The sequence below is a fragment of the Pimephales promelas genome, chromosome 6 (assembly GCF_988280905.1).
Source record: "Pimephales promelas chromosome 6, fPimPro1.hap1.1, whole genome shotgun sequence".
Lineage (NCBI taxonomy): Eukaryota > Metazoa > Chordata > Actinopteri > Cypriniformes > Leuciscidae > Pimephales > Pimephales promelas.
In genome coordinates, this window is record NC_142774.1 from 36,130,736 (window position 1) to 36,145,430 (window position 14,695).

Here is a 14,695-nt window from a genome sequence, read left to right on the forward strand (position 1 = left end):
TTACACGGTTGACCATAAATTCATACGCGGGCGCTTTAACTTGTTTGCGTAACCACAGCTAAGTCCCGCCTACAGATCGGCAGCTATTGGTTCAAAGTATGAGTTAAGTGAGTTTTAATTGGATGCCTAAGATGCCATTTAAAAAGCCCGGAACTAAATGCAGCTGTAAACAACCGAAGCGTGCCCTTGTAGATTCCATACAGTTGAGGTTTTATATACATTTCAAGAGTACACTTTTTAGAATATATATATATATTTGTGCTACAGTCATGCCGACTTCCCCTGTGAAGACACGGATTCCGCTGACAAGTTTTGGTCATCTTATAAGCGAAGTGAAGGTAGACAAAATAATTCATTGTGTGTTCAACATATCGCTGCCATGCATGCTGTCATATAAAATAAATAAAATATAAATTATAAATGTATAAATAAATATAAAGATATGAAACATATGCTCTTGTCATTCATAAAATCACGAGAAAGTGTCTCTACCTTTAACGTTATATCACCAAGAGTTGCTTACAAATAGGCCTGGCCTGGGACATATAAAACTCACAGTATATGCCATACGCATATGCTTATTCAGTTATTTCAGTACCATGGTATGCATAAAAGTATGATATTACTACCTACTTATTAATGTATTTTTTTTTTTTTGTGTGTGTGTAATGTACATAGCTAGAACAGTAAAGCGTAGCCCAAGTGGGGATATACCATTTTTTAAATGGTTTGGACATTGTGTCAAATCTTGATATTTTGTAATGTGTATTTTTTGACAGAGACAGCTCTTCGGGATTGAAGCACCAACCCCAACTGAACTGACTGGATGGAGGAAACATTTCAACAGCTACACAATACAAGGACGCAGAAATGTAAGGTCCTGTTTCTCATTACTGAAGAATTACCGACGGTATATGCCTTGTCACCAAGAGCAAGCCAGACTGTTGATTGTTCAAAGATAACAGTAACATCAAGAACACCTGCTTGCGTCACCACTTTCTAATTGTGTCATTTTTTTCTCCCACTTATTCCCTTTTCCAGTTTGTTCTTGCCACATATGGTATTCTTGCACTCACAGCTGCTGCCTACATGCTGAGACGCAGCAGCAGGAAGGAGGAACATGAAACAGCATCTGCCTCCTCATAAACTAAAATGGAAAGTTTGGGGGGTTAAAAATACAATAAATATTTATGATCACTATAGATGCGAGGACTGTGGTTAATGAAGTTTTATTCTCTACATGTCACCTGCCAGATGTTTTCTGTCTTTATCACACATACATAAAAAAATGATTAAAGTCGCAGTTGTTTTTCACCCATTAGTCATTTGCCAGTAGAGTTCAGTGTAAGCTTATTGTCAAGTGCATTTCTTAGAAGCGATTTGCTTTATCTGTTCTAAAGGCAAATTGGGTGGTTATTTTACAGATGTTGATTTTAGGTTAGTGAAACTAGGAGGGATGGGGGATGTTTTCCTGTAAAATGAAATTTTCAGAAATAACAGTGCTGTTGTAATGTATCTTTTTTCTTCTTTTTGTTTCATTTCAGTTCATCATGGTCTGGGATCATTCTGAAAGTGAAGCTTCATTTAAATCCTGTTTTAACCTACAATATTCTGTTATTATGGCAATCAACAACCCCTTTCCTTTAACAACCCAAATTTCTGCCGTATGATTTTTTTTAAACTCTTTTTGACAGGATGTACTGTACAAATAGTTGATAGAGTTAATGTGCTAAAGTGAAACTAAAATGAAAGCACACCTGAATACAGATGGGGGTGGGGGGGGGGGGGGGTTGGGGGTATGACATACAAAGAAAGGCCAGTAGCAAAGAGCCATAGTAATTTCTCTGTTGGTGAATATGCAGGCGCTGTGTACATCAGGCAGTTGATGTCAGTGGCACAAGAGTTGAATTTTTATTTTTATTTTATTTTTTTAAATTTGGGGCTCATTTCAAAAGGAAAACTGCTTCAAGTGGAAATTTATGTTTATGACTCATCTGCAGTAAAGTGCAAGGTATTATTATTATTATTATTAATTTGCAAACAAACATGAAAAAAATATATAAATGAAAATATAATGATTAATGCTTGATTTATTTTTTTAAGCAAACATAATTGTTAAAGATATTTAAGGATTTGGGAGTGTTTTCTGATGTTTTTGATGCCCTGAACCTAATGTGTGATGAATTATTCCATGTATATTTCTTAAATTCTGTCTTGCCTGTCAGGGATATATTTAACAGATGCGTTTAGAGATGATAAGATTAAAGAGTCAGAAGAAATCTTAAAGACATCTAAAGAGTACAGCATCTGTTTACAGTCGAAAGTGCTTGTATGTATCCATTTACCAGTGAATGCTGCGGTTTATTGGGCATTTTTTGTCTGGCACATGAAAAAACAAACTGAACACTTTAACATTGTTTACGTTTTACTTTAAATGAGTATTTAGGTATTTTTCTGTTTTAGAAAAAAAAAAAAAAAAAAATCTAAATCTTAGTATAAGATGCTACAGGCTATAACATTGACTTATGCACTTATGATGTTGTTTTAGTTTAGCCTATGTAATTTCTGCAGAGTCCATGGAAAATAACATTGCATTTCTTAAATGTGTGGCTCATATGTATCTGTCATATGTAATCCACGCTGGCTTTACGGTTACACTCGTAAACAATAAAAGTAAGCCAGGGATAAAACATGATATTTAACCCTTAACCTGTCAAAGGCGACGTGAGTTGGAAAAGATCACGTGATTTAAAGTAAAACAGACCTCCGAAGTGAAAGTGAAACAAAAATGCACTTAATTGCAGGCAAAATAAATAATTAGCAAGTACAGACTCGTTTCAGTCATTGATTATGCGACAGTTGTTTGCTTTTATTGGGCTTTTCATCAGCATTATGTGCTCAAATCGCCATTTCGCCATTTTGAAGGCATTGAAAGAGAGTGCTGCCAAAATCCAACCGCATTCCCACTTCTAGGATTTCTCTTGGCACATTAACAACTGAGTGCTCAGAGAGGGATGTAAATAAGATACGATTGGATACATACATCCAAACACAGTCCAATAGGAAGATATCCTATGTCTCATGTCAGTCAATGATGTGCCACAAGCGAGACCGCCTTTTATAGCCTATATTTATGTTCAAACTTTCGCTTTCGGTATAGTTTTGTAAGTGAAATGGTCAGCCTAAGAATCGCGTAACAACTAAAAATGTAGCATCGCAGGAAATCTTTACACAGTTCTGGAGAATTCTGGGTTAGTCAACATCAAACTGCATTTGCGGTAAGTTGGCTAGTGGTTTTATACCGGACTGCATGATGGAGGTGTTTCTTTCACCTTTCACAGTGACGTTCTCCATGTATTAGGTACCGTTTTGTGAAAACATTTTCAGTAGAAATGTAACTTAATGTTTATTCTGAAACACGTATGCTTACGTGACAGATAATCGGTTTTTTTTTGCCTGTTTTACTGGAGAAACGTTTACATTTAATTTCAAAGTTCTTTCCAGAAATCATATAGCCTAGGCTTGTGTTTCAGAGAAGACAGGGGGCTTATTTTCCTCTGCTAACGGTTACAACCTACTCGTCTGAAGCTATAACATCAAGATTCAAAGGATTATGCAGCCGACCAAAATTATGTTTTTTAAAATATGCTTAAATAATTAAATGTATTTATACAAATAAAAATATGTAAAAAGTTTGATGTGAATATTGTTTTGATAGTGTATAGGTGAAGGAAATATAAAGTTTTTCGAGAAATAGTTGTCTATTCTAAATGACATCGTTGTAGACTATTCATGTTGGTTTCATATATTTTTCTTAAAATGTTAGCCTATTTTTTCTACTGTTTTTTGATTTACAAATGTGATGTCACCAGTAACCATCAAGTAAAAAGTACTTAAATGCTTTCACTTTGGGTACAGTACAGTCATCTGTGTATAAAATAGTTTAATTAAAAGGCTAATTAAAAAAATTATATCAAAACTTGTTCCTAGTGTTACGCAATTTGACCTGAACAAAATGTTCCTTTAAAAAAACTATGAGACACAGTTATGAGAATTCTGCTTTTCTGTTGTTGTATTTTTATCATTGCTCTATGTTGGTTACGCAGCGCTGAGTTTGATTTGGCTCACAAAACAAAAGTATTGCCTATAAAAATATATATTTTTAAAACAAAAATTTCTCAAGCATTATCTGCATACAAATCAAATTCCTTTTGGATTCTGTTTCTAAGATTTTTACTTAGAATTGCTCAAAAATAACAGTGAATAAAAGTACTATTTCTAGGGTATTTTTATGGTACTAAATTATATGTATGTAATAATTGTGATCCATTTATTACCTGTTATTATTTTTTATAGACCTGAAAATTGTAAATCTTGAATGCTTTGGAGCACAGACTCAAGTTTGCTTTCTTTTATAAGAAGACTTGGCAGATTATTGTTTAAATGGAAAAAGTTTTTTAAAAAGTGAAACAAAAAATATTCAAGTTTAAGATTATTACTATGAAAAAATGCATAAAATACTATTTTTAAATTTGAAATATATATGAAGAGTTCATGCAAAAGCCTCTAAGTGCCATTTGAAATTTTCTTCTAAAATGATCATTTTTATCAAGCTTATATATTTAAGTTCAGTAATTTCACTTAAATGACAATGAAGATTACCTATGAATTGCCATTTAAGTGAAATCACTGAACTTAAATATACAAGCTTGATAAAAATTATCATTCTAGAAGAAAATTTAAAATGGCACTTAGAGGCTTTTGCATCTGAACCCTTCATATATTCCAAAAAATTAATATACAAGTTAAAAAAAGGAGCTTTCAGTAAGATTTGGGGCGCAAACGTTTCCACAAGATGAAATTCAAATTTTGATGAAAGTGTGAATGTTTTAAGCTATTCTTTTTTTTTTTTTTTTTTTTTTTTTTATTGCAGGTTAACAAAACAGTAACACATACCAGGTAAGATTCAGTGAGACACATCTACAATACAGAAGTAGGAAAGGGGAAACAAAAAACAAAAAAACAACAAAAAAAAAAAAAAAAAAAAAAAAAAAACAACAGAAAACAGAAAAACTCACAACAGCCCCACACAGTTATCGACAAAGTGGTATATGTAGGCACACGAGATCCTTTCTGTGATGCAATTCGGTAGTATCTGAATAGTTGTAGAGGATATGATAGAGACTTTGACAAACACAAAGAAATATATACATATATATATATATATATATATATATATATATATATATATATATATATATATATATATATGTATCTGTATTAGTGTTAGTGGTGGCAGTATCAATGATAGTATTTATAATGATAATATTAATGACAATAATAGTAATATAGGCTATAGCAATCTACAACAGTAGTGACAATAGCAATATGACAATAAGAATACATTTAATTTTATTTTTATTGCACATCTGCTCTAAACTCTGGGTCAGAGGGCTGACCCAGAACTGCCAGTGAGCGCAACCAACAGGCCCCCCAGACACAGATGTTTCCCCTCGATTCAATAACACGATTCCCCTCCACCACCTTCAGTGACACCCAACCCCCATCGTTATACTTCTGGGCTACATTGAGTTTTTCCACCGGGGGACCACAACAGGCACCTCCAAACCAAGCTCCCCTAGTCTGTTTGTGACCTGACACAGCCAAGTGTTATTGGTGGTTGGTCCCCCCCCCCTTTTTTTTTTTTTTTTTTTTTTTTTTTTTTTTTGTCCCATGGTTTGGACCAAGGCGTACACTGGTTAGCTCCCTAGCCAGAGACACCACATCCAACCCTGGTATCACTTAAAAAGAATTATTTTACTTGATGGGAGGGGTTTGGCTAGAGGTAGTGAAGGGGAAGGGCCATTTAGTCCAATCACTGACAGGGCGTGCTAGCCGCGCCCACCAACAGCTCCCGGGCCAGACGCCCGACCCAGTTAAAAAAAAAATAAATAAAAAAATAAAAAAATAAAATTACATAAAAATAAATAATAATAGTAAATAGAAAATAATGTTACTAATATTTATACGTAGTATTTTCTGACTGGTTACTTATAGAGAGAAAAGAAATGGGGGGCTCATAATTCTATAATAATAATAATAATAATAATAATAATATATTTCATCTTCCATACTACCACCACCCTATAAAGATATATAGCAAATAGTGATAAAATGCAGATTATAAAAGTATACAGCTTATCAAATATTATACATATACACATATACAAACATTTATATACACGTACACATACATACAAATACATCCATATATACACACACATTCATACCTATATATAAGGGGCATCTATTATAGTGCTGTACAGTAATACACAGATAATATTTTATTATTAATTTGTAAACATGTGATTGGGGAAGTGCGTTGGTCCGGTCCCAGGCTACTGATGTATATGAAGATGAGTTAGGAATGGGTTCCAGATATCAAGAAATTTAGAAATAATGTTCTTGTTAGTATATGTTATTTTTTCAAATGTGATGTATTCTATTAGAAGGTTGGTCCAGTGATTGATGTGTATATGGTTTTTGGACTTCCAATTTTGCAAAATTACTTTCTTGGCGATAGTTAGAGAAATTAGGAGTGGGTTTTTGTAATTGATTGGGAGATTATCAACTTCAATGCAGTTGTTCAGTAAGCAGAGTGATGGAGAAAGAGGGATTTCACAACCCATGATAACGGATAGTTTTGTGGTCACTGATATCCAGAATGAGTGAACTGACTGACAGGTCCATAAGGCATGAAAATAATCATCTGTGCTCCCCAGTGTGCACTGTGAACAAACGTCTGTGTCCCTCAGGCCCATTAAAAACATCTTCTTTTCGGTGATATGAATCCTGTGAATAATCTTGAACTGTATAAGCTGGAGGTTAGCATTATTAGTCATTGAAAATGTGTTGTTACAGATTTCTTTCCAGAGGTCAGTGTTGGGGGAGAAGGTTAAATCTTTTTCCCATTTGTTTTTGGGTATTATAATTGTTGTATCATTGTTCAGTAAGCATTTATGTAGTTTTGATATTAGTTTGCTGGTGTTAGTGATTTTCATTATATCTTCCATTAACTGAGGGGGATGGAGTGTGTTATTAATTATGTTAATCTTGGATTTTATTATGGATTTAATTTGTTGATATTGTAAAAACTGTTCTCCCCCAAGACCATACCTCTGGACTAATGTTTTAAACGATATGAATTGGTTGTTTTCAAATAAGTGATGGAGATGAGTGATTCCCTTTTGTCGCCAAGATGGAAAATGTATTGGTTTATTGCATAATTGAAAATCAGGGTTGAACCAGATGGGGGTGTGTCTACATGATGTTAGTGGGGATTTGTTAATTTTGTTTACTTGCCACCAGGCTGTCAGAGTTGATGCGATGGTAATGTTATTAAAATATGGCATTTTCTGAATTGATTTTGGTAGAAAGACAAGGTCTGAAATTGAGGTATCTTTACAATGGTTTTGTTCTAGTTCTATCCATGAATTATTATATTTAGTTTTATGAATCCACTTATATAGATATTGTAGCTGATTTGCTAAAAAGTAATACAGAAAATTAGGAGCTTCTAGGCCGCCTTGTGATTTTGTTTTTTGTAATTTTCCTAGTGATATTTTAGGTGTTTTATTTTTCCAGTAGAAATGAGAGGTTAGTGAATCAAGTGATTTAAACCATTTTTCGGAGGGTGTTGTTGGAAGCATTGAGAATAGATAATTGACTTGTGGTAAGATTTTCATTTTAATTGTAGCAATGCGACCGATAAGTGACAGTGGTAGGTTAGTCCAGCGTTTTAGCTTATCTCCAATTTTTTTTAAAAGTGGAATATAGTTAAGATTATTCAACTCTGACAGTCTGGAGGAAATGTTGATACCCAAGTATGTAATGTTGCCAGTGTGGAGTGGAAGAGATGAATCATGAGTTGTGGGATCCCAGGCACCCTCAGAAAGTGGTAATATTGTTGATTTATTCCAGTTTATTGTATAATCAGAAAATTTTGAGAAGGTATTAATCATTTTAAAGGTTTCTTTTAATGACTTATAAGGGTTTTGTAAACATAACAATAAATCATCTGCATAAAGACAGATCTTATGTTGAGTGTTTACGTTTTGTATTCCTTTGATATTATCATTTTGTCGTATTGCTGCTGCAAGTGGCTCTATAAATATAGCAAATAAAGAAGGAGAGAGTGGGCATCCTTGTCTGGTTCCTCTGTAAAGCGTGAAACTTTGTGATGTGATCCCATTTGTTGTTATTGTGGCTCTAGGTGAAGTATATAATATTTTAATCCAGTGGATGAATGACTCTCCGAAACCAAATCTGTGTAGAGTGTTAAAAAGAAATGTCCAGTTAACTTTGTCAAATGCTTTTTCGGCGTCAAGTGATACAATTATAGTTTTGGTATGCTTTTGTTGTTGTTGGGCAAGGTTAATTAGGTTAAATAATCTGCGCATATTATCTGAAGCATTCCTGTGTTTAATAAAGCCTGTTTGGTCATGGTGAATTAACATGGGGATAACTGTTTCTATTCTAGTAGCTAATGCTTTGGTAATGATTTTTAAATCTGTGTTTATTAATGAGAGAGGGCGGTAACTAGACGGGTGCATTGGGTCTTTGTTTGGTTTTAGCAATAGTGTCATAACTGCCGTATTCATGTGTGTTGGTATTGTCGAGGTAGTTTTAATCTCTTGAACAACTTTGAGGAATAAAGGAGATAGAATTGGCCAGAAGTGTCTATAGAATTCAGCAGGAAGTCCATCAGGTCCAGGTGATTTATTATTTGGCATTTGGTCTAATGCTTTATGGAGTTCAGCTTGAGTGAGAGGTGTGTCTAATGAACTTGCCTGTTCTTTTGACATTGATGGTAGCGGTAATTCTTTTAGAAATTTTTTTATTTCTGTTTCATCTGGATTGTGATTGGATGAGTATAATTTTTGGTAAAAAGTTCTGAATACATTATTAATTTCCTGTGGGTTTTGGGTTATTCTATCCGATTCATTGTATATGGATGGGATAATTGCTTTTTCTTGTTTACGCTTTAGTTGATTTGTTAGATATTTGCCCATTTTGTTACAATGTTGGTATTGTTTGTATTTGAGTTGCTGGATAATAAACTGTGTTTTTTGGTTTATGATGCTATCGAGTTCAGCTTTAAGCCGGTTTAGTTCGCATTGTATTTGTTCACTAGGGTTGGTAGAGTATGTATATGTAAGGAGTTTGATTCTCTGTTCTAAATTATCTTCCAGTTTTTGTTGTTGTTTTTTCCTGTAAGATGAATATGATATTATTTTCCCTGTAATTACAGCTTTGCCTGTTTCCCATAATAATGATGGTGAAATTTCAGGAGAGTCATTCGTTTCCAGGAAGAATGCCCACTCTTTCTTAATAAAACTGTCGAAGTCGGAATCGCGAAGTAGTGAGGTATTAAAGCGCCATCTGTTGGGCCGTTTAATAGAGGACTGAATATTGAATGAGATAGAGATAGGAGCATGATCGCTGATTATGATTGGGTGAATTGAAGTTTCTATTACATGTTGGGTTAGTGAATTACTGATGAGAGAGAAATCAATTCGGGAAAAGGACTGGTGAAAAGGAGAGAAATAGCTATATTTCCTAAGTGAAGGGTTATTCATTCTCCAACTATCGCCAAGTCCATAAGTAGTCATATATTGTTTTATTGTTTCAGTAGACTGCCAAATTCTTGTGGAATTGGATGAATGTGATCGGTCTATTTGCGGGTTTAGGACAGTGTTGAAGTCTCCAGCTATAATGATATTATTTGTATCAGGCAATAGTGAAAAAAAATTATGAAAAAAGGATGGGTCATCATTGTTTGGTCCATAAATATTAGCTAGTGTATATGTTATATGATTAATAGATACATTGATGATGACAAATCTCCCTTCTGGGTCAATAACAGATGTGTTAAGAGTTAGTGGGATATTTTTATTAATTAATATTGAGACTCCACGTTGTTTACTATTGTATGTTGATGAGAATATGTTGTTAAATTGATTAAATGTTAGATTTTCAAGTTCTGGTTTGGATAAGTGTGTTTCCTGTATAAAAGATATATCAGCCCTTAATTTCATCAGATGACTAATTATTTTAGTCCTTTTTGCCTGGGTCCGGAAGCCACGTACATTCCACGAAACTATTTTAAGTGTTTGCATGATTGCTTATTAACTGTCTGGAGAGAGATGATGATAATGTCAAAAAAAAAAAAAAAAAAAAAAAAAAATTCGTTGAGATTGTGGGCCATACATATAAACGTGTAGAGAATATAAACAAATACAGTGTGACATAGTGAGACAGAATAAACAAAAGCATAAAGATCGGTGAAATAAGATTCGTGTACGTTTAAGGAACAGAGAGAGGGTGAATCAATATATCATATAATATGACAGTCACAGTTTGTTCGATGTTAGGAATTAGTAAATTAAAATAGCCACGGAGTAATTTTGGAATCACGGTAGAGCTGTCCATCGATGTAAAGTTTGTCCACAATTATATTTGCACGTTTATTGTTTTGTCTGTGTTGTTTCATGATGGGGTAGAGAATTTTGCGCCGATTGTTTATTTCGCGTGGAAATTGATCATTCAGTCCGTAGTTGGTTCCTTTCAGTTCTTTGCCTTTGCTTTTGATGAGTTCTTTGTGTTTATAATGTTCCAGTTTAGCGATGATCGGTCGAGGTGATTTATTTGAACGTGTTCCGAGACGGTGAACTCTATGGAAGGTTATTTGATTTACAGTGTCCGGTTGGAGTTTGAGTTGAGTTTGCATGAAGTCTCTGATCATTGCTTCGGGATCGTCGGGAGAATTTTCAGTGATGCCAGAAAATATCAGGTTATCGCGCATGCTTCTTGTTTGAATGTCCAGGATGGTTTCTTTCATTAATTTGTTTTCTTTTATGATTGTATCCATCTGTTTGTTGAGTGATTCCACATTCATTTGGAGAGATGTATTCGACTGTTCTAGCTTCTCAATGTGTGTATATGCAAATTCCAGACTTGATCGGAGTTCTTTCATTTCGTTGTGTAATGTGACCAGTAAGTCCAGTTTGCTGTTAATGGATGCGAGTACACTGACCTCAATTTCTGTATTTTGTTGTAGATCACTGGTGTCAGTAGATGATGTCTTCTTCCGTTTGGGTGGTTTCTGAGTTTGTTGAGCTGTGGTGTCCATTTTGTAGTGGTTGTAGTAGTTATCGATGTATTTCTCTAAGTCCGTTAGTTTATCCAGTGTAGAAGTAATATGTTCCCGTGATGACCGGTATGAGATTCAAATTATTGCAAGTAACTTAGGTTATTCGTAGTTGACAGTTCTCTCAATGAACGCGTGCCGCCATTGTGAATCTCGCCCTCTCTGCGTGAATTCTCGCGTTACTCAGCCATTCTCCCGTTACTCAGCCATTCATGGAGCTATTCGAATCATGTCCATCTTTTTTGTGTGTTCACATAGGACGTGCAAAAACATTTCCCAAGTTTTGTACCATTTTGATGAAGTAAAAAATTCTAAAAAAAAAAACAAAACGTAAAATTTCCAAAAGGATTAAAGCCAATCTTTGGTTAAAGCTGAGCTTAAAGGTCCCATTCTTCATGATCCCATGTTTCAAACTTTACTTTGTGTGTAATGTTGTTGTTAGAGTATAAATAATATCTGTATAATAAAGCTCAAAGTTCAATGCCAAGCGAGATATTTTATTTAACAGAAGTAGCCTACATCGAACGGCCATTTGGACTACAACTCTCTACTTCCTTCTTTAATGACGTCAGTAGAACAGTTTTTGGACTAACGTCCGCCCACAGGAATACACCCTCAACTCCCTCAACAGGCGCACTTCTTATAACTTACTTTTTTGTTCTGAAGTAATTTTCTGAAGTAAAACTGATGCTTCATCTTTTGTGTGATGTACAATGAACTTTATTAAACTCATCAGTATATGTTTGATCATCATTCGGACCTGGTCCGAAACAGCAGACGTGTAAGTTAGGCTATTAATAAATAATACATACAAGCAGATGACAAATACGTTCTAATAACCGTATAACTACTAAACTATACCTGTTCCATCTCTATACAGCACTAGGCATTATTGTCTGGCTCGAAATGAACACACATGCTGTAAAAAAATGATATGTTGGGTATTTTGAGCTGAAACTTCACACGCACATAATAAGACTTATTTTATATCGTGTGAAAAGGGGCATAATACGGGACCTTTAAAATCCACTGTACATTCTCACGCCTACTCAAACACTTTCTTGCAAACTCACAGGCTTATCTTGAATGTGTCCGGACATGAGCTCTTCCCACTTCTTGATGTTTGAACTCTTTGTTCATTTGCACAGGCTGCTGAATCATTCATCTATGCTTTGGGATCATGGAGGGATGGTATGAGTGGGCCCCGATTCAGAATGGTCCTGCATAATGACTCTGAACATACAGTTGCGCCACAGGGCCCATCCAAGCCGGCCGAGCCCCCTAAACCCTGCTCCGAGCCCCTAACACACTTTCAGCCCTTTCGGCACCAGCAGGAATGTGACCTCATCACCCAGGCTGTGGATTACTTGAAACAAAGTGGATTTTACTGGGGTCCCATGGAAGCAGATGAAGCTCACGCACAACTGGCCAAACTCCCTCTGGGGATGTTCCTGATCCGGGACAGCATGCAGGCAAATGTTTTCTTCACTCTCAGCTATCGGGCTCCCGAGGGCCCGACCAGCGTGCGGGTGCTCCTAAAGGAAGGAGGATTCAGTTTAGCAGGAAGTAAACATACTTTCTCTTGCCTTTTCCAGCTACTTGGATACTATATTGCGTCCCCAAAAAAGAGTCTGACTATGCCGTATCGTGGAGATGCGCCGCAGAGCCTACAAGAGCTGGCAAGAAGAGCTGTGGTACAGAGTTATGGTAAAGATAGTATTCACCAACTGCCTGTGAGCAAGAAACTTAAAGAATTTCTATGGTTGTACCCTTTTAGTATATGAATGTGTGTTGTTTATTTGAAGTTGAAGTTACAGATGATGCAGCTCTTTTAACATAGCACCATTTATTTGATCATTTCATAGGATACTGTGCTTTTCATTGACCCAACTAGAACATTTATTTACTATTTATGTGTGTAGTGATCGTTCAGACTATTCTCTGGTAATAAAAGCACTACAAAATGTTTTATTTGACATAACAGCACAACTCCACCTTTGGCCTTCGATTGTTTTAAAACAATCTCTCTGGTACCGGGTCAGTATGTATTTGTGTTAAATTAATTTTTTGACAATGTAGTTACTTATAAATAGTATTGTTTGTCTTTATGTATAACGGTAAACCACTGACCAACTGGTGAACAACTGAACAACTGGTGATGTCAATATCAGTATGAACATTTAATGATGTTATATTGGTACATACTGTAGACTATATACAATATGTGGACTTTATAATCCATAGTATGTCAATTAGTCATTCTGCTATGCAGAAAAATGCATTTCACCAAATAAAACCAACGTTTTATTTGTTTGTTTAGGAGTTTAGGATTGCTTTTTATTAATAAAGATAAATTATTTGATGTGATTTACAGCTGTTTTTGTTGTCATCTCTCTCTCTCTCTCTCTCTCTCTCTCTCTCTCTCTCTCTCTCTCTCTCTCTCTCTCTCTCTCTCTCTCTCTCTCTCTCTCTCTCTCTCTCTCTCTCTCTCTCTCTCTCTCTCCCCTTTCCCTTTCACTTTGGTTAGTTTCTTGTAACTCAACCTAACCCAAAAAAAGAAGAATCAGGAACCTCTGGCATATTAACTTTACAGAAATGGCACCATCTGAGGGAATTTTTTTAATATATACGCATTTTTACTCTCTTTATTTCTATAATTTTAAAATAGTTTCCTAAATTATTATTTTTTTAAATAACATTATTTTATACATTAAATTCACCATTTACTGAATGTCATCATGTAAATGTGCTTGTCAGGTCGAGCAAAATGTTCATGTTGTGTGTTTGTGTATGGCCACAGCAGAAGCGGTGGAGCAGATGAGATGTGGGATCATAGATTAAAACCACAAACCATACAGCCATTCACAGAAATCACATCCTCTTATACAAAACCAGGAAAACTGTATCTTCGTATGGCAATTGCATGGCAGAACAAAACAGAAAAGATATTATGTTCCAGTCAAAGATCATGTGCTTATGTTATTTTAGGACAAAAAACTGAAACAATGACATCTTGTGATTTACTGTACTGAATACCTCCCATACCTTACACAGAAGAGGACATCGATTTTTACAACACAGTCTCAAGAAAGTAAACATGTCAGTTTTTGAATAATGATGAATAATGTAATTTAAGCCACAAAATAAACTTAAAATAAGTATAATAAATAACTATAATGAAGTATTTTTCCGTTAAATAAGTATAAAATGAACTACGCAAATTTCTAACGTATCCTTCTTTTAGGCCTATATTTACCGAAAAAAATCAAACATAGTTCACCATTCACCCCTCAAGCACGTTATCAAAAACTAGGCTGGCCGTTGGCTGGAATCATAGGGTTGGATAGCTAAAAACGTCGATATAGCACACTCATGAGAATCACATTTTTTTTTTATAAACAACTATTACTTTATGATCCACCGATATTATTACATTTCAAATCCACCTCATTTGAATGACGTCGACGTCTGTCAAATAATAATGAG

At 34.9% G+C, this 14,695-nt stretch overlaps 2 protein-coding genes across 4 annotated transcripts; both read left to right on the top strand.

Moving 5' to 3' along the window:
• Positions 1 to 126: 126 nt before the first annotated feature.
• Positions 127 to 1,202, top strand: LOC148978768 (uncharacterized). The gene is made up of 3 exons (XM_089132515.1): positions 127 to 338; positions 780 to 872; positions 1,042 to 1,202. The coding sequence occupies exons 1-3, from the start codon at positions 132 to 134 to the stop codon at positions 1,144 to 1,146; spliced, it is 405 nt and encodes a 134-aa protein (XP_088988641.1). The 5' UTR covers positions 127 to 131; the 3' UTR covers positions 1,147 to 1,202.
• Positions 1,203 to 1,784: 582 nt separating this feature from the next.
• socs1b (suppressor of cytokine signaling 1b) lies at positions 1,785 to 13,576 on the top strand. Of its 3 annotated transcripts, none has more exons than XM_089132514.1 (2): positions 1,785 to 2,011; positions 12,358 to 13,576. In XM_089132514.1, the coding sequence occupies exons 1-2, from the start codon at positions 1,799 to 1,801 to the stop codon at positions 12,991 to 12,993; spliced, it is 849 nt and encodes a 282-aa protein (XP_088988640.1). In that variant the 5' UTR covers positions 1,785 to 1,798; the 3' UTR covers positions 12,994 to 13,576. The 3 variants fall into 3 exon arrangements, with proteins under 3 accessions (XP_088988640.1, XP_039508591.2, XP_039508592.2); XM_039652657.2 differs by lacking the exon at positions 1,785 to 2,011 and adding an exon at positions 2,018 to 3,278; XM_039652658.2 differs by lacking the exon at positions 1,785 to 2,011 and adding an exon at positions 3,290 to 3,361.
• The last annotated feature ends 1,119 nt before the right edge of the window (positions 13,577 to 14,695 follow it).

Excerpts from the sequence above, each read along its gene's own strand:
- LOC148978768 (XM_089132515.1), top strand. The coding sequence starts at position 132 with ATGCCATTTAAAAAGCCCGGAACTAAATGCAGCTGTAAACAACCGAAG. Across the intron at positions 339-779 it reads ATCTTATAAGCGAAGTGAAG|AGACAGCTCTTCGGGATTGA; the intron begins GTAGACAAAATA and ends ATTTTTTGACAG. Across the intron at positions 873-1,041 it reads CAATACAAGGACGCAGAAAT|TTTGTTCTTGCCACATATGG; the intron begins GTAAGGTCCTGT and ends TCCCTTTTCCAG.
- socs1b (XM_089132514.1), top strand. The coding sequence starts at position 1,799 with ATGACATACAAAGAAAGGCCAGTAGCAAAGAGCCATAGTAATTTCTCT. Across the intron at positions 2,012-12,357 it reads CATCTGCAGTAAAGTGCAAG|GCTGCTGAATCATTCATCTA; the intron begins GTATTATTATTA and ends TCATTTGCACAG.